The sequence below is a fragment of the Populus euphratica genome, unplaced genomic scaffold (genome assembly GCF_000495115.2).
Source record: "Populus euphratica unplaced genomic scaffold, PopEup_1.0 scaffold1181.1, whole genome shotgun sequence".
Lineage (NCBI taxonomy): Eukaryota > Viridiplantae > Streptophyta > Magnoliopsida > Malpighiales > Salicaceae > Populus > Populus euphratica.
Window position 1 is genome coordinate 18,828 of NW_011501027.1, and position 19,731 is coordinate 38,558.

At 32.6% G+C, this 19,731-nt stretch overlaps 2 protein-coding genes across 5 annotated transcripts; both read right to left on the reverse strand.

The window, feature by feature from the left end:
- Positions 1-522: 522 nt before the first annotated feature.
- LOC105117078 (serine/threonine-protein kinase-like protein ACR4) lies at positions 523-4,103 on the reverse strand. The gene has a single exon (XM_011014623.1). It carries the CDS (start codon positions 3,394-3,396, stop codon positions 628-630), a length of 2,769 nt encoding a protein of 922 aa, XP_011012925.1. The 5' UTR covers positions 3,397-4,103; the 3' UTR covers positions 523-627.
- A 5,501-nt stretch (positions 4,104-9,604) lies between these two features.
- LOC105117077 (uncharacterized) lies at positions 9,605-15,102 on the reverse strand. 4 transcript variants are annotated; one of them, XM_011014621.1, is made up of 9 exons: positions 14,928-15,019; positions 14,603-14,752; positions 13,233-13,350; positions 12,994-13,100; positions 11,644-12,720; positions 10,539-10,576; positions 10,264-10,455; positions 9,936-10,023; positions 9,605-9,642 (listed from the first exon to the last, which is right to left on the reverse strand). In XM_011014621.1, the coding sequence occupies exons 2-8, from the start codon at positions 14,744-14,746 to the stop codon at positions 9,978-9,980; spliced, it is 1,722 nt and encodes a 573-aa protein (XP_011012923.1). In that variant the 5' UTR covers positions 14,747-14,752; positions 14,928-15,019; the 3' UTR covers positions 9,605-9,642; positions 9,936-9,977. The 4 variants fall into 4 exon arrangements, 3 of the variants coding, with proteins under 3 accessions (XP_011012923.1, XP_011012922.1, XP_011012924.1); XM_011014620.1 differs by lacking the exon at positions 9,605-9,642 and having other exon boundaries at positions 10,251-10,455; positions 14,603-14,746; positions 14,928-15,101; XR_840671.1 differs by lacking the exons at positions 9,605-9,642; positions 9,936-10,023 and adding an exon at positions 11,428-11,501 and having other exon boundaries at positions 10,406-10,455; positions 14,603-14,746; positions 14,928-15,102.
- Between the last annotated feature and the right edge of the window lie 4,629 nt (positions 15,103-19,731).

Sequence of the window (19,731 nt, forward strand, 5' to 3'; positions counted from 1 at the left end):
CATCCAACGTCAACAATAAGAATTAACAAAAAAAAACTATTTTTTTTAAATAATTAATTTAAGTTGACATAATAACTCAAACTCTTTTTCAAGTCAGTTTTCAAACCCAATGTAACAATTATATCTTTATGATCCGGTCAATATCAAATTAATAATTAAAAAAATAAAAAAAAAAAGAAAATTAATAATAAAAAATTTAAAAAAAAAAGAGAGAGGAAATGTGAGGTTATCAAAACTGAAAATGAAAGGAAATGTGAGGTTATCAAAACTGAAAATCAAAGCAGGCAAAAAGACTTGCAACAAGGTTCCAACTAGAAAAGTTTGGTACAAAACTAAAGCAGACGAATGGAAATCGTGGGTCCAAATTTATGAACAACCTCATTGCTGTTGTTGTGTTAAGCATTGCATAACTTTTATGATTATGATTTCAAAAATAAATTAAAAAAAAACTATAAATTTATATTTTTTTTTCTTAAATAAATTTATAATTGATTATCAAACACTTTTAAATATCTTTTAAATCTATGGGTGTGATAGGATGTAGTAGTGCTCATGATAGCACTACTGTTACAGATGTTAAACTCTTCATTCAACAAGAACAAATCACACCCAAGAACTCAAAATGTTTCAGAAGTTATGCTGCAAGAACAATCTTTCTTGAGGCGAAGCAGGTCCAATCTCTTCCTCCAAACTCCTCAGCGCATCCCCTGCATTTGCAACATAGCCTAAATTTCTTGCTGAGGATTTACCATCGACATCTGCATCCGAGGCTGATGACTTTCTCCCTTGGGAGGAAGTAACGCTTGGAAAAGTTATCCATGAAGGTGCACGAAACTCGATCCTTTGGTCTTCGCCTTCGACGACATCAGTTTCTGAGACTGCTGATTGGTTTGAAGATCTCTGTGAGGATTTCTTGTGCATTCTACTGCTTCCAAGAATAACTTCGGTCGGCAATATTGGTTGGTCATTGCATGGGCTGCCCATCAACTGTGCAAGGGCACGTTCTAAAGCTGTTGTTACTTTATCCATGGATGGCCTTTCCTTCCCCCTCATTCTAACACACTTGCAAGCTACATTTGCAATCCTTTTCAAAGCTTCGGGATCGGATGGAGGCTTCAACGCTGGGTCCAATATGGCTGATATATCTCCTGCTTTGATCAGAGGAACTGCCCATTCAACTATATTTCCTTCTTCGTATTGCATATCTATGGCCTTTCTGCTACTGAGGATTTCTAAAAGCAACACGCCAAAGCTATAAACATCGGATTTGGTTGTGAGGTAATGAAGCCTGTAGTACTCAGGATCAAGATAGCCAAGAGTTCCTGCAGGAAGCTCAGCCAACGGCGAACTACTATCAGCTGGTCCCAACAAAGAAAGGCCAAAATCAGACACCCTGGCATTGTGTTCTTCATCAATGAGAATGTTTGAAGATTTGATGTCTCGATGAATTACAGGTGGACAAGCATAACCATGCAAGTATTCGATTCCCCTAGCTGCTTGGACTGCAATGGTAACCCTTCGAACCCAATCCAATTGCTCTATTAAGGCAGGGTTCTTCCCATGAAGATGCTGGTGCAAGGATCCATGAGCCATGAATTCGTAAACCAGAAGCCTTTCTCCACCCTCTTCACAATAGCCAAGCAGGTTGAGTAAATGAGCATGGTTTAACCTTGATAGCAGATCAAGCTCATTGTGGAATTCTTTGGAGTTTTTCTGCTTATCAGAACACACAATAGCCTTTTTAACCGCAACAACTGTCCCATTCTTTAACACCCCCTTATAAACACATGAGAAACTTCCCTTTCCCACTATGGATTCTTCCTTGAATCCGCTGGTGGCCCCCTCAAGTTCCTCATAAGTGAACATCCTTGCCCTCCTTAACTTAATCTCATCCATGTCAGGACGGATCTTCCCGTTATCTTTAGAAACTGAAGTACCGCCGCTGTTGTTTTTCTTGGGCTTCAATTGTTTTGCCGAGCATTGACAGTTCCTCAGCCTATAGCGAATATACAAAATAGCAGATGTTGTTACAACAATCACCAAGAACACAGCAAGGCCAATCTCTGCAATAACAAATGGCAATTCCAATGACCAAAACCTTTTCTTTCCTTTAGCATTATTGGAATATAAAGAAGTACAGTTTGAGAAGCATTCTGCTGAATAGCATCTTGAACAGTTATAATCACACTGAAGATCTGATTTCAAAGTACATTCCATTTTCTGGTACATTTCAGCAGGGCAACCATTACTACAAGGCAAACAAACATGAGAGTCTGGAGACTTGCAAGGTGAATTAGCATTGAAAAATTCATAGGAACCAGGAGGACAAGGAGTAGTTTCACAGAGTCCAGGCGAAACAGCTAGGGGAAGAGAGCTAGGGAACTCAAGACCCCAACAAACAGGTAAGAGGGATTTCTCGGCAAGAATTCCACAAGTGAAGTAGTTTCCCGCAGCGATTTCATAGACCTTAATGGCAGTCGGGGTTGGAGTGCTTCGCTTTAAAATATAGCCCCAACAAATCACCTCGCGGTCATAGCTCTTGATTCCACAAGCATGGAACTTTCCTCCCACGACAGACAACATAGGATCACTAGGAGGAAAATCAACATTTCCTTGGTTCAAATATGCTGCTGATATGACAGAAATCTCTTCTTCAAGGCCCAAGCTCCTTCCCCAACAGAAGGCTCTTGAATTCACCCCCTCTAGAATCCCACAAACATGATAGCCACCAGCGGCAATCTTTTGAAACCTCATTTCTTGAGGAATCAAGCTGATTACAAGACTATTAGCCTCATCACCCCAACAGAAAACAGTCCTATTCTCCGAAAACAATCCACAATTGAACTCAGAACCAGCTGAGATTGATTGAATCTGCCCATCAAACACATGGTTCGTTGTCATGTTGTAACCCCAACAGTCAACAAGAGAGAGGTTTCTACGCCTGCCTGTTAAAGGCTTTCTCAAACCACATAAATGGTAATCGCCCGCACTGATTTCTACATACTCGGCCTCTTCCATCATAGGCTGAGGCACACCTGGTCGAAGATAGCCACTACTTCCCCAACAATACGGTCGGTTAGATTCCAACAGTAGCCCGCAAACAAAGCCATCTCCAGCAGTTAGACCAATAAAAGGGAAATGAGCTGGAGTTCCATAGATTATAGCTGAATTTGAACCATAACAATTCACAAGATGAGACCCATCTGATTTTATACCACAAAAGGCAGGACCTTTCTCACCATAAGAAATGGCAATGGAAGACATGGAGCCTAAACCTGAGACTAGCCACCATAAATCTGATAGAACCACAAATTGAACCAAATATCCACCATTCCATTTGCCAATCATCAAGACCCTGACAAAAAAATCTCTAACAGAATAGCTCAAATTCCCCATCAAACAAGCCAAACCCCAAGATACAAAGATATGAAATGGCACCTAATTTATGTTTTGATGGTTAACCAACTGCACTATAGGTACACGAGGAATTCACCTTGATTATGACTTGCATGTTGGCCTCTTAAAACATGATGTGAAATTCTGAAATCTGTCGGTATTCAACAGTAACCAGCACGAAGTGAAAAAACCTATCAAGAACGACACCTAAACACCATATTTTGCATCCAAAGACCACACAACACGCAACCCTCATCCGTAAGCAACAAAGGAGGAAAAAATGTGACGAACATTGCAAACATACTTGAAGCTATTGATGTTCAACCAAAACCCAGATTAAAAAACTTACTATCTTGAAACAAGACGCTCTACAAACTACAATCTCATAAACACAACACCTCATACGGAAAATTCAAGAACTTGAGCAGCTTTTGATCTTTGCGCATTCCTGCTTCAAAAAATAACTTACCCTTTAACTGGAAGACAGACTCTTGCATGTTTCGGATCAACAAACTTGCATTAGATCACATTTAGAGCCAACACTCAGCTTCTATCAAGTATAACTTCAACCCCGCCTTATTTTAGTTTTTTTTATAAAAAAAGTCTCTCTTTTGCATGTGGCCTCTTGAAAAAAGTTAGTAATGCTTGAAGAGAAAACTTTAAGTGGGGTATGTCTGTTGATGGTGGCAGCAGGAGTGTTGTTGTTTCAGGCAGGGAGGGGGGGGGGTGTGGGGGGGTAATAAAAGGGGGAGTCATAAATGTCCATAAAACTGTAGCATCTCCATATGGGCAGGTGTAGGTGAAGACAATAAATGAAGCATTTAATGCTAATTGATCCTTTTCATGCCTTGTTCACTGCACTCTTACAGTTCTTTCAAGCTTTCCTTTTCTTTCTTAGCCCTTTTTCACTCTTTCTAGCTTCTCGAGTGAATCTGTCATTTGTTTGTTCTCATGCATGACTTTGGCCTGCCATAAATAATACCGAGTTGCAAAATTTGTTTGTCTTGACATGTAAGGAGAGGATTCACTGTAATTAGCATCCTCCAAAAGAATTTCCATAAATGCTATTAATGGCTGCTTAAACTCTTGTTTTTTTTTTTTTTCTTGATGACTAGTTTCATTAGGGGTGACGTTGATAATTCACAGCTGAAGTTTCAAGTTCATATATATTCCATATGCTTACCATGATAGAGTGGGCGAAATAATTAAATTTCTTATTGTATAGCAATAAAGTTGATGAAAACTAAGTTTAGAAAAAGTTGGTCGAAAAAGTCCCATTACTGACTATCATTGATAATCCCGGCCCCTGCAGTGACCTGAGAGTCTAAGACCAGGAGTCTTGTTCAACCTGTATTTGTAGTTGAGTCCGTTTAGATCTTAATTCTATAAAATTTGGTAGATCTAATTTAATTTTTAATAATTTAATTGGCCAACTTAGTCAATTGTTTTACAAAAAATGGTAGGCTTAATGATTTGGAAATTGACTCGATAACTAGATTATATTTTTTAGATTATTTTTTAGATTGGATATGACATTTTTATTGTGTTTCAAATTATAATAAATAATATTTTTTATTTGAAAATATATTAAAATAATATTTTTTTAATATTAAAAAATACTAAAAATAATATTGTTTATAGTTAGTTTGTTATCTAAAATTTGTATAATTAAAATTTTAAAATATGATTTGATTGATTAGTGAATATACCTTTTATTTTATTATTAATTACACTTAATTTTCTGATATATTTTTATCGAATTAAGATGATTTTAGTTTCAGTACACTTAAATTATTTGAAAACATGGTTACAAGAAGAGTTAACTCTTCAATCTAGATATGAACCTTGGTTTATTATTATTTTTTCAATAAAATATTATTTTAAATAATAAAATAGAACCAAAATGACTTTGTATTTATTATAAAAAACATGTTGACCGAGTCTTATTCAAGTACTAAATTACATGATAACCCATTAAATTACTTAGATTTGACTACATCAACTTCCAAACAATTCAATATAAAACCCTAAAAAGAGTAAAGTAGATAGGCATCAGATAAAGATAATCTAACTGTGCCAGATAACTATGTTTTCTTTATATATAAATCAAAATATTCGGGCTAATTTACATATATTATAATTAATTTTTAAACTTAATAAATATTTTATAAATCTAATAAATAGATAAAATATCACAAGAATAATAAACATACACAAAAAAAAAAATCAAACTCAAATACTAAATCAAGAAATTCCTCACCGAAACCACTTCAGAAACTCATGTGCAAATTAACTATGTTTGAAAGTACTCGGTGATGTTCAAATTAAATTAGCATATAAGACAAATCCATAATAACCAACCTAAAAATAAGTCCCGGTTTCAAGGGATACGCAAGTGGCGTAACATGGGGATTTGGCATGACAACATCAAATTAAGGTAGGGGGGCCAGCCAATTTTTGCAGTTCCATGAAGAAAAAAAAACAAGAACACCTAATAACTCGTGTCTTTGCTCTAATTCTTGTCTTATTTTGGTGGTTTAAGCTTTTCTGCTTTGATTTTGAGTTTGATGTCAAGGGTGATTCAAAGTTTCCACATGACAATTAAGGATTAAAATAAAAACCCATTTTCTATTAAAATACAAATCTTTTTTTTTTCCTTAGATTCATTAAAAGACAAACTTAGCCATGTTCAATTAAGTCTAAAATAAATAAATAAATATCTAAAAAAAAATAAAAGTTTAGCTCCAATTTTACCATGGTTACCTGATAGCTTAATACAAAACCTTGTTGATTCAAGATCCAAACCAAGTTGGTTTCACAATAAATAAGGGAAAGTCTTGATTTACCTGCAATCCAGTTAAAAATTACTTGGTTTTTTTCTTTTTTTCTTTTTAAATTTACATTATTTTTACCTTTTCACTTATTTTTTATATTAATTCATTAAATATATAAATCGAATCCGTAACTTAAACCTTATACTGGGTCAAACTAGGCCAAATTTTAATAAATGCTTCTCTTTTGTCTCCATGCTTCCTCTACTTTTGTGCATCTCAATATATTTCTCAAGCAGTCATGATTATTTCATATTAGAATATTCAATTTTGTTGGGTGGATCAAATAACATAAGCTATAATACAGCACACTTGAAGCCAATCCTAGTTGGCTGGGATATAATTTTGTTGGGTGGATCAAATAACTTAAGCAGCAAACTTGAAGCCAATCCTAGTTGGCTGGGATACCAGGAATCCGTGTGACCCCAAAAGAATAATGGACGTGAAGAATGAAGCAACCAAGAAATTGTATATCACAAAATAAAATCACCTCAAAGACTTGTGAAGTGCAGGAGCAATCAAATCATACCCAAATTTTGTTGGTATACATAGATATACCTTCCAGATCTTGATTTATCTCTTCATAGAACAAAGCACACAACTATTCTGTATTCTTTCAGCATCAATGAATTTAAGGGTTCAGTTATACGAGATAATTTATTTTGTTTTTGACTGTTTGAAAAAAAAATACAATTTCTTTTGTGATTTTTTGATATAAATATCAAAATCTCTTACTTTAATACTTTATTAGGAAATAAATGAAGTATTAATATAATAAAAACTCGATTTGTAAATATCCATTACTATCCCTACTTGTAATTGTTAAGACAAGCTTTCTACGTCGAGAAATCCAAGTGCAAGAATGAGTTATGTAGATCAACAAAATCACCATGAAAAAAACCCTCTTCATAAAGAGAGAATTGGAAAGTGAGAGCAACCATGGTTAATGGGTCTGTGCGCTTTGACTTAAGAATGTGAACTTGAGAGTTGTTAAATTGAATAACAGGTTATATATCCACCTTGAGCCCCACAAGTACATATTTAAATTAAAGCAGCAGGCAGTCCAAGAAAAAAGAAAGAAAACAGCACATGTTTACGATTTTAAAACAGATATACAGATCTATATGTCTTTTCTTTTTCATTGTTTGTTGGAATCTTTATAATTTTCTGCCATGAATCATTAATATGATAAAAAACGTAGTCAGTAGTCACACTAGCTAAGAAACTTCAGGTCATAATCTATATGTAGTCTTCATAAGTTCCCGTTTTTTGCCTTTTCTATTTTGATTCCTGTATATCAATATTTAAATGCAAGGAAGTAGAAATGTATAACTCCATGCATAAATAAAGTAGGTGCTGAACACAATTATGTACGTTTGTTTTGCAAAATATGTTAAAATAAAAATTTTAGTAAGTAATCACTTAAAAAATATAGAATGATGATGTATTATGGTGGTAGAAAAGTGAAAGTGATGATGGCGACAATAATTATAATATAATCGTTGTGATAATTGAAATATTTATATGATATTATAAATGAATTACTATATATGAAATATTTGATGTATAATCTTAGTTAATAAACTGATCATAAAATATTTTATGTTGTTTAGTGATCTAAAATATTTTACCAAAAATAAACATAGAAAAATTAGATAAAAAATATTTTTTTTGCAAAATAAACACACATATTAGTTAGTCTATAAAGTACCAGCCAATTCTCAATTAGATGTTTAAAATAACTTTTATTTAATTTGTCCTCTCACCAGCCACCCATTAGAAAATTAACTGCCTCCCCTCTTTTTTGTCTAAAACTTGTGTTATGTAATTTTTATTCGAAAATATTTCGGGTCATCTAACACTAAATCTCTCTCTAGATGATCTTAAATGTGAGACCTAACATTGACTTGGTATATTCATATAAATTTAATAAATTTCCATGAATACTAGCTCTAAGGTTTGGATCTAGAAAGTTAAAGAAAGAAGTGAGCCTTCTTAACCTGACTTTAAGTTGTATTTAGGCAATTAACAACATTGTTTTGAAGAGAACTTGATAAATTAAAAATTTGTGATGCTTTTAGCTAGGAGAATCAAATTGAACAATTTTGAAAGATGGGATACCTAATTGTCGATAGTTAGGGCGCAAACCTAGTAGCTTGTCGCAGAGCACGATGACGATAAACACGGACAACTGTCTCAATTAGTTTTTGGGGCTTGGAAGCTTAATTCCCGTATGTTTTGTACTCCATAGACAACCCTTTTTCCCCCTTGACAATTCATTATTAAAATATTTAGACAACATTTAATGACAATCTAAGGATCCGGTGGAACTGATTCTAATAGACAATAATTTTAGATAAGAGAAAGTCAAGTACTCAGAGGAGCTAACTTTCAACTTGAGAAATCTCAAAACTTTACCTTCGGTGAGCGTCATGTTTTTTATATAGCAAAGCCCATTGGATCTTCAGGGTAGCCCCAACCTGGAAAATCCAAGTTGAAAGTTCTACCTTCAAAACCCGTGCTTCAACTGGGAGCTCGAACAACCTGCCTTGACCAACTAGGTTTGCAAATGGTCATCATGCAGAAGAAGTAATATTCAAGCAGAATGATTTTTTCTCTCTCCAATAGTAAGTATCTTCCAGCCAATTTGCACGTTAACTAAAACGACCTTAAAAAATCACCTCCAATATTAGCTAGATGCATTCCCAATATTAGCTAGGTGCATTCTAAGAAATAAATTTAATTCGAATTCTGAAAGTCAAAAGAGGAAAAAACCCTTTTAACAAACAAAAAAAATCCCTTGAGATTGCAGAATGGTAATTGCAATATGGCAGAGTGTCTGGATGAAAATGGGGAGGGCTTTCAGCAGCTTACGCTACGTAAGTAGGAAGAGAAGGGAGTGGGGGCTGAATGAGTTAGAGGGCTTTCGTTGTTTTGTCTATCAGCAGCGAGTATTGTAACACTGCAACTGGTTTCAGTTCAAACAAAATAGTATTACTTGAACATGATCTGTGAATTATTGGCTATTATCTGGATATTCTGTGACTTTCTATTAGATGTTCCGCTTGCATCGGATCAATTCTTTGGTAGACGCAATGCACATGGACTTACAACACTTAAAAATCAAGGCAAAGAAGAATAATATTCCAAGAATATTTTGTTTAAGAAATTCATAAATGAATCAGAAGTTAGAAAATTCCAAAAATATACAAATCCAAAAAAATATGGTACAGATAATTTATATAAAAAAACAACAATTTGATAATTACCGAATTACCATGTAATTCCGTAATCAGATTGCTTTTGTGACTGCTGTGTGGCAGAAGAAAAATTATAAGGCTTTAACTACCTTGAAGAATGCGCTGTAGTTTTCTTTCGTGTATGAACTGATCTCCAAAAAATGTTGAATCTGCAACTCAATGAAAGTAAGATGGGCATTAAGACAGTCATAAAGTCAATTATCGCCATACATACCTGCATGTATGGATGGCATGCGTGTGTATTGAATGAATAAAGCCAAACATCATAGCCAGTTATTTTGCGTATATTATGACTCCCTTTTATAACTCTAAACGCGATTCTATCTAAAGACTGCTTAACAATAGTCAATTGAGACACGCATCATTTAAACATCACACAGAAAGCAAAGGGAGAGTCGGCATGTTTCACGCCTAAGGAAAGTAGTAGTTAAAAGGGTGTTGTACTTACCATAAACTGTACCCTAAATTTGGAAACAGCCAGACAATAATATCAATCCAATTGTTCTGATGCGGGCAGCATGTAGAACGTGAACTCACTGAAACAAAAAGAAAGAAAACAAGCAAGGATTCACAAACATGTCAAGGGAAATGAAAAGGTGAAAGGTTAGAACATAAGATGTGAAAACTAGCCGCTCTGGTGCCAATACAGGTCATTGTAGACCAGGTAGTCGTATGGCCTAAGTCATGATTACTTATCCACTTCAACAAGGTGTCCATCTGTGATAATTAGTAGTATGGCCAAAGTAATGCATTGAGAGAGTACCTTGGAGACTAGCCTCATGGATCTTCTAGGAAGGACTTTTCCAGCAGAACGCCTTGTGCTTCTCAAAATTATCGTGTCGCTTTTGCGACGGCCATTCTGACTCACTCTGTATATATGTGGCCTCTTTCTATGGAGTTCTTCACTTGTTTTGATAACACCAGACTTTAAAGAAGTCTTATCAAATGAGTCATCAACCTGCGAGCATCTGAAAGAGGCAGATTTGCATAAAATCAGATAACAGCATAAATAAAAAGAAGTAAATTAGAATTTACAAGAATAATAAATTACACTGAACTCTCCCTGCCATTGATAGCATTGCTCCATTCCTGCAAAAGGTAGAATGTGGTTCTAACTCATTAAGTTCACTAGGTATACTTGGCAGAAACCAAAAATAGATGTGGATATCTTACAACAAAAGTTTTGGAATCACATAAGATGAATTAGAATCTTGCATTTAAACAAACAAAAATGTTTCAACAAGCTTCCATATAGCAGTCAACTTATGGATTCCTTCTTTTGCATGCTGTTGCAGCGCATAAGATCAATGCATGATAGGGACAGGAAGATTTTTGCCCAACTTATACAAAGAGACCAGCCATGAGAGAGTTAAGAGTAGTGGATATACAAACTGTCTTCTGCTTAAAATTTGTGAATCTCACGATACAAATCAAGGATAATTGCTAACTGACAGTTCAAAACTTGCAGTTCTGTCAACAAAACAGAGGGAAATTTGCATCGCAGAACACATAAAACTACCTCTAATTCAGTTCCCCAAGCAACAAACACAAACAAAATTAAAGCAAAAACATGTCAGATAGAAGCAACAACAAATCATCTGAATCATGATCTCAGGGGCAAATGCTAATATTTAGCTGATATAGAGCACCCCATAATTAGATTACAATGAATGAACTGTCCAACAAAATAGTAGATGTGGACACCTCGTATAGCACAAGTCAGAACTAAAGCCATTCTACAGAATAGCTTTGGAACATTCACTGACATATTTGAATTAGTCAGAACTTAACCCAAGGATCATCTAAGATCATCAAAATCACAGGATAAGATATTGCAAAACTTTTTTATTTTGGTAGATAGAGGGGCTGCAAATCCATTTTGGTAGATAGAGTGACAACATTATTTTAGTTCAGATAATGGGGCAAGATGAAACTCTCACCCGTAAATTTTTGATAATTTGGAATAACTTCAGCCTAGTACATTGCCTCGTGATTTACCTTGGATCTCCATGGTCTAATACGAGGAAAATGGGAAGACATTCAGGACACAGGACATAGCCAGATGCCACACTTTAAAATCTAGATGTAGAAGTATAGAAAAGCCATGCAAATGCAACAAAGTATGTTTGAGTAAAGTAGAGGAGAAAAGGTATAACCTGCTCTTCGGAGCATGTGGGCATCTGGTTCTTGCAATGATCATTCTCACTTGAGTTGGCTAATCCATCTTGCTCAGATCCTCTATTGTGCTTTGAATCGTATGGATCCCAGAATTCGCCATTTTTATTGGGTAAACATGATGCATCTTTGTGATAATTCCCAGTTTCTGATAACTGCATCTCCATAAAGCACCCTGGAAACACAACACTAGCATTCTCCAGATTACAACTGTTCTGCTGGGTTGAATTCTCACAGGCTTCATCATCCCACTTTGAACTCTGATGCATCAATGCAATATGATCTAAGGAACCATTGGATATGGAGTTGACAGCAAAATTGCATGCTGTCTTTTCTAATGGAGTATCAGTAATATCTGAGTCAAAAGCAGCTATGCACTCCTTTTCGTTACAGGATTCAGTGTTCAAATTTTTGCGATTCTGCCCATCAGAACTGGGTTTGGCTGAGGCAAGTCCTGGATCCTCCTTTAAGTACAAGGAAACATCGACAGCTACACTGCATGGTATTACAGGTGATGAGATTAGGGAATTATAACCTCCATCTGGATGACCATTCCTTGCATGACTATTTTTTTCTCCAACTGAACTCGGAGAAGGTTCAGCTTGCACAGAGTCATCCCTATTTTTGCTAGAATCAGTATTCTGAAGTACAGAACTTTTCAGTTTTTTATTACTCTCTCCAATACACCCAAGCTCTTCATAAAGACTTCGAGACTTTGTATTAACCACGTTGTCACAAAATGAAACCTGATTTTTATATTTCTTAATCCACTCTAATGGGCTTGAATTCAAATCAACACAAAGTTTGATCCCCTCTTCTGAACTGACATGAAACTCAAAAGATGCCGGAACATTTGCACTAGTTGTAATAGAAGGAAAGGCAATCTCTTTAGAACAGGCTACAGTATTTATGTCTCTACCATGAAATTGGGGTGAATCTTCTACCCTGCCACCAAGGCTTAATGGCTTCTTAAAGTTGACATGACTCCCAGCGGATTGAGAAAAAAACTGAGATGGAGATAGCTCTTGGAAATTACTAATTAAGCTGCCAAAGCTTTCCTGTAGATACATAATGAAAATAAAATTAACAAGTAGGAGTTTGGAGGTTGCAGCACCTATAATGCGGATAAAAGGTATAAAAATCAACAGATTGCTTTAATATCACCCTCTAACAACTCTCGTGTTGACTAACACAAACAGCTTTTAAGACATTTTGAATCAATAAAAAAGGAGGTATATGCATCATGCATGGTCTATTTGGAAGCATTTCAATCATTCAAATCTTTAAACACATTCACCCAAAAACAAATACATCAATAAAAAGAAACAAACCTTATTATAAGCTCCAGGGCCAGCAAAACTTTTCAAATTATTGCATTTGAAATTTCTATTTCCTTTGTAAATCTCCTCTCCAGGACGAGATCTGAGTTCAAAGCTATCTGCAACAGACATAATGATCGATTTTCATCAGAATCTATACCAATTTGGTACAAAGACAATTTACAGCCAGGAAAATAACCCTAAAATCACAGAAATTAGAATCAGATTTTGGTGTTTGCAAAGGCACAGACCTTTTATAGAATTTAATGCAGGCTTAGGCTGCATTGGTGGCATCAAAGATGTGTGAAGTAAAGCATCTTGAACCCCATCTATGCTTGTGCCTGACGATACCAAATTCAAACCCTTCCTCTGCAAATATGTCAAACATCAGTTTTCAATGTACTTATTACAAGCAAATACATTTTAACTAATCTCAAAAGAAAAGTGGAACTCAAAACTTGTAAGGGAAAAGAGGAAAAATAAATAAATCAAACCCTCGTAGCCACTAGCATAACAAGCAAAACAATTCTAATACTTGTCTAATTTTCACAACAACCTCCTCAAGTACGTTTAAAACACACAGATAAGGTTGAAAGTAACAAAACAATTTTAACATATTAAAAAAAAAAAAGATAGCTTCTTCGAGAATGAACCACAATCAATCAAATCAATTCCAAATTTCATTATTTAACAAAAACTAGTGATTACTTCAAAGTTTCTCCTTGAAGAGCTCACAGAAATCAGCATACCAAGAATCCATAAAACACACCAATAATTTTGAATAATAACAAGACTACAAATTTGGCATGTAAAACACACGGATAAGTTCAAAAATCTTGGAAAGCATTTTCTAAGCATGCTAACAAAAAAAAATGATAACTTCTTCAAGAATGAAACAGATTCTACCAAAATGAACTTCCCTCGCACAAACAAAACTAGTAATTATTTCAAACTTTCTTCCTAAAGAATTCATATCAATTAGCACACCAAATATTCATAAAACACAAAAATAATCTCAACAACAACACTACAAAATTGACGCAGGACGTGTATCAAATGTCCAATCCCAAGAAGAAGTGAGGACGAGTCAAACAAGATCTCTCACAAAAACAGACATGACTTTTAATACAGCAATTGAATCTAGCTGAAATTTTGCAAGCGCGTTCTAAAAGCCAGTTCCCTATAGGATTGGCAGGCAAGGGCAAGCCGAGAGATCACAACGAAATTAGGCCCAAAAGATGTTTCAGAATTCTCATTACTTTCCTAATTATTTTTGTATTCCTTTCTGAGGTTTCAGAATTTTATTTGGTTTATGTTACATTAACCATGTCGGTTTTAGCTCCTATTTAATCAGTTTGTATGTTATTTAGAGTTAGGAATTATTTACAGTTTATAAGACCAGAGTTATCTCTACAGTTTAGAGCTATAATTTGAGAGCTTGTTTCTTTCTTTTGTTATACGCTGCATCAAAATTAGGCATGCAATTAATAGAAATTAAGTTAAGAAAAAGCACGCTGATAATTTAACCCCCAAAAAAAATAATTGCCTAATTTCCTAATTACATCCTCAACAACTACAGCAAATAATTAACAGAAATTGAAATTTTTCATTAAATTATTACCATAAAGTAAAAGGCGAGCGATTCGACCATTTCAGAGCTTGATTTTCTAGCAGGCAAGCTACATTGCTTACACAAACTTTGAAGTTCTTTTCTCGAAAGTTTGCGAAAATACTCCTTTCCCCCATCACCTTCCTTATTTAACATCTACAACTAGAAGAAAAAAAAAAGTCTCAATTACAAAATAATAAAATATTTTAACAAAATTACGAAGCTAAAGTGCTGAAACTAAGAAGAAATCACTCAAATGGAAATTTTAATTCAGAATAAAGAAGGAAAACAGCGCGAGCTGAAGTCTCTAAGCAGAGTATTTGAGTGACAAATTTACCTGATCGGAGATTTTCCGGGAAAGATGGCGAGAAAGTGAAGAAAAAATCGAGAGAAACTTCTTCTGTGTTGGCTTAGCTAGCTGAGATGCGGGAAGGCTGAAGAATCGGCTAATGCCGTGTTTCATGGGTTTTCTAAATCTTGTTTTTTTTTTTTAATTAATAATAAACCAATAAATCAAGGAAATATTATTTTTTTAGTGATTTTGGGTATTTTAGAAAATCCGAGAAACAATACTGCGTGTGCTAGAATACTTTAAATAATATGGACGGGGATTGTGATTGCGTGTGACCTTTCTCGGGATTGAGGAATGTAGTTCCGGCCAATAGAATTTGTGATTTTAAGAGACCACATGGTTGTTTCATGGGAGAGAGGAGTACCTGATTGTAATCTGGTTGAAGTTCAAAAAGAAATTGAGGCGCTGAGGTATATTGCTCGTCAGATTCAAACAAAAAGGCTTAAATTTTTGTAGGATTTGAAAGAAAAAGGAATATATTAAACCACTTTTTTTTCTTTCTTCTTCTTTAATTTCCCTTTTCTATAAAATAAAAACTCAGCACTCCATTTGTATATTTTTTGAAAAACCTAAAATTAACCGATAATTAATTTGAGATTTGATTAATTTTAATCTAAATTCATCAAGAATGAATAAAAAAAATAACAGATTTAATTAAAAATCTGAGTTAATTCGATGATTTAATTAATTCTTTGACTTTTAATTTTTTTAAATAATATTATTTTTACTTTTAAAATAAAAATATTTTCTTTGGGGAGTTAACCCTAATTACATTTTAAAATCATGCGTGTATGTAGCCTTAAATAATAAATTTGATGGTTGTTCTCTTCTTGTTGTTGGACAATTATTTTAGAAAGAAAAGGACCAAGTTTTAAAGCTTTTCATCAAACAATGTTAATATGAAAAATAAAATTATTATTTTAAAAAATAATCTAATTAAAAATTTTAATTATTTAAAGGGGATGGGGATTTAGAAAAAAAAACATAAACTCCGAATGGAGTTAAAAAAAAAAAAAACTAACATACAATCAGTAAATTGAAGCTTTTACGAGGGACATTTTGTTGACAATACAATATTTTTATTATTATAATATCAAACATTATTTTTTACAATACAATACACCGCAGTAAATACATTGTTTTTTATGTTTTTATTGGTGAAACATGAAGGCGATCATTATTAGATTACGTAACATCAAACGGGCACTAAATATTCTGTGGGCTGCGACAAGCGAATGGTTTCTTTGTTTGGTTGTTTTTATATATATATATATATATAATGGTATGTTTATTTGTTAAAAAAATTTAAATTTTTTATTTTGTTTTTAATTAGTATTTTTTGATATTTTTATATTATTTTAATATATTGATGTGAAAAATATTTAAAAAAAAATATTAATTTAATATATTTTTAAAAAAAAACACTTTAAAAAGTAACTGTTATTACACTCTCAAATATCATAAGATAATAATAATTATTATTATTATTTATTTTAATATTTTTGGATACTATAACTAATTAATACTAATTAATAATAGGATAAATATGCAAGAAACCTAAAAAAAATGTTGTGGCTGTTAATTAATATCTATGTCAGTTTTAAATGATAGCAATTCATGTTAAATGGATATGAAAGGCTTAAATTTAATAATGTGTGTTAGAAAGTGATATAAATTATATTTTAGAATTTTATCTAATAATTTAAGTTATTGAATTGAGTTTTAATATAATATTGGAGTTTTGATAACTAAACATTCATGAATTCAAATTTTACAATCTTTATTTACTTGATAAAAATAAAACACATGGTAATATAAATATATTCAAGTTTGAAGTCTAGAAAACTTTTCATATGAGAAATATGCTAAAAAATAATATAAATTATATATTAAAACCTCACTTGATAGTTTAAATTATTAAATTGAAATGATTCTTTGACATGATAAAGATGATTTATACCATCAATCTAGTATTGGATTAGTAGGATGAAGATTTCATACCTTACCATTCAACTTGAATTGTATTATGATGGATGATGCTTGATGATTTCTTGTTACAGTTATTAATTGTGTTTGTAGCAGGATCTTACAATGCTTAATGGTTTGTTGTTGTTATCATAGTTATTTAATTTGTTTCGGTTTAATGGGTTGATTTAATAACTAAGTGATATAAAATTTAATCCAAACAAAGTTTCATTTTTAATTTTTTTTTACATAATCAAATTTATATAATTCTATAACTTGACTTAACTTGACTTATAATCTAATTGATTTGAATAAATTTAGTTCAAACTTCATCGAGTCAAAACCAAAATATTAAAAGAAAAACTTTAATAACTATCATTTAAACAAAAATAACAGACTTGGTTGACCCAATGACCTACGAGTTGACCAACAGGCCAATAACTTTTGTATTAAATTGAGTCAGATGTTAGAGCAATTATAATAATTATAATTACAACAATGTTAATTATGTAATTGATGTTGTTTGCCTTTTCTTTTACTTTATTTTAATGAATCTATGTCATTTCTGCATATGATTGAACTCTTAGGGGTTGAAGAGAGAAAAATATAGAGTTGTTGACAAAATTTCTAATGATATATGATATCATTTTATTTTTGAGAAAATAAAAATATTTTTTAGAATATATGAATTTAAGTTGATTCTCACAACTCAAATTATTAGATATGTATTGAAAAATAGATCTATAAAGGATAATAAGAGAAAAGGCTCTTTTTATTGATGAAAGAGACTGTGGTATTAGTAGTTTTTCAAATTATTTTTTTATTTAAAAATATATTAAAGTAATTTTTTTATTTTTAAAAATTATTTTTGACATCAACACATTAAAATAATTTAAAAATATAAAAAAGTATTAGTTTGAATAAAAAATATAAAAATAAATTAAAAAACATTTCTAAAACAAAAAAATAAAAATACCAAAAACTTGAAAGATCGGAAAGGAGGGCGTTGGTTTGCATCTTGAAATGGGTGGGAAGAATGGATGGTGTCTCCGAGTGGATAATTGCATTGCGAGAACTCGAAAGATCGTAATAATTGTATTGAAAGTCCTGAGGTTTAGTTTGGATGGGCTGATCCAAAATAATGGAGCCCATTATAACCGGTTTCAAAGTTTGTTGGTGACATGCTGCATAAAAAGTCTTGGTCATTACAGCAATGTCATCCTCCCACTTGTATTTATCATATATGGAGAAGGAAACATTATATATATATATATATTCACATATATTTAGAGAGTATTTGTTTACTGACGCATCTTTGTTAGGTTGAAAACTTTGATTGAGATAAAACTGTCTTTATGAATAAACTATGTTTCAAATGGTTTTTCATTAAAGTTTTATTATTTTTTTTATTAAAATAATTATTTTTATGTTTTTGAATTGTTTTAATGTGCTGAAATTAAAAGTAATTTTTTAAAAAATAAAAAATATTATTTTAATGTATATTCAAGTAAAAAACACTTTAAAAAATAACCATCAACACACTCTCAAACACTATCTAAATAAACACAGCCTTAAACGTTATTGGGGGTTGCGGTGTAACTCATGTTTTATGATTTTTTTTAAAATTATTTTTTTATATTTTAAAATTTTTTTAATGTGATAATATTAAAATTATTTTTTAAAAAATATTACTTTAATATATTTTTAAATGAAGTAACTGTCACCCTACTTCCAAACTTCTCACTTGCATCCTTATTAGAGTTAAAATTTATAATGTATTTGATATTGTGTTTTATAAATAACTGTTACCCTACTTCTAAACTTCTCTCTTGCATCCTTGTTAGAGTTGAAATTTATAGTGTATTTGATATTGTGTTTTAGAAGCGTTTTTAAAAGAAATTTAATTTTAATGTTTTTTACGATAAATTAATATTTTTTAAATATTTTTAAATTATTTTAATATACTAATATTAAAAATATTATTTTAAAATAAAAATATTTTTTAAAATAACCACTTTGATACTCTTAAACACAATATTAGAATGGCTCCGAACCTGCAATTTCTAAAATGGATGAATCTTTTCCTCACAATCTTGTAACTCTGCAGCTTTCGATGCCCTATCTTACCACTTGTTAGGCTCCTTATGGCATGTCTTGTGCTGTCTTGACATGACCCTTCACCATCTGGTGCATGCGAGGTTTCATCTTGCTGCATTTTCTTTTATCGGTCACTTCTGAGTTATCGGTCAAAAGAGAGCATGGAAGCTAGCTGGAGGTTGACATTTTTCTCCCCTCTTTGATGCGTGGGAGCACGATTGAGTGGAGAGCAACGGCGAGAAAAGCTGTGGACTTTTTTTCTATGTTAATGGGGGGGAGTGAAGCCGGCCAGCTCATTAAGAGATGGAGACAGATATGTCTCCAATGTCTATGGCTACTTGCCATTAAAATTCTTACAATCACTACAGTTGTCCCTTCTCTCTGGAGCATCTTAGTAGCTTAGTCAACCACTCTATGTTAATGATCAGATTCTAAATTGATCGGGAAACGACAGGATCTAATCACAAGTTGCACACATGACGACACCACTCCAGTCTTAATTTTACATTATATTTTGTTAATCCAGTAACATTATTTTCTAAAGTAGTTTTTATTTTTAATGTTATTATACCAGAACTATTTAAAAACACTGAAGACAAATTAATTGAAAATAAATAAAAAAATTAATTAAAAAAAACTTTTAAAATAGACAAAAAAAAACAATAATTTAAACAAGCAAACCCTTTTCTTGGGTTGAACTCAAGGGCAAGTTTCAGATCTTGACATC

What these genes read in the sequence shown, in the direction of transcription:
- LOC105117078 (XM_011014623.1), bottom strand. Translation starts at nt 3,396, where the DNA reads ATGGGGAATTTGAGCTATTCTGTTAGAGATTTTTTTGTCAGGGTCTTG.
- LOC105117077 (XM_011014620.1), bottom strand. Translation starts at nt 15,053, where the DNA reads ATGAAACACGGCATTAGCCGATTCTTCAGCCTTCCCGCATCTCAGCTA. An exon ending in CGCTCGCCTTTTACTTTATG is followed by an intron (nt 13,351 to 14,602) that starts GTAATAATTTAA and finishes ACATATTTGCAG; the next exon opens with AGGAAGGGTTTGAATTTGGT. An exon ending in GCCCTGGAGCTTATAATAAG is followed by an intron (nt 12,721 to 12,993) that starts GTTTGTTTCTTT and finishes ATGTATCTACAG; the next exon opens with GAAAGCTTTGGCAGCTTAAT.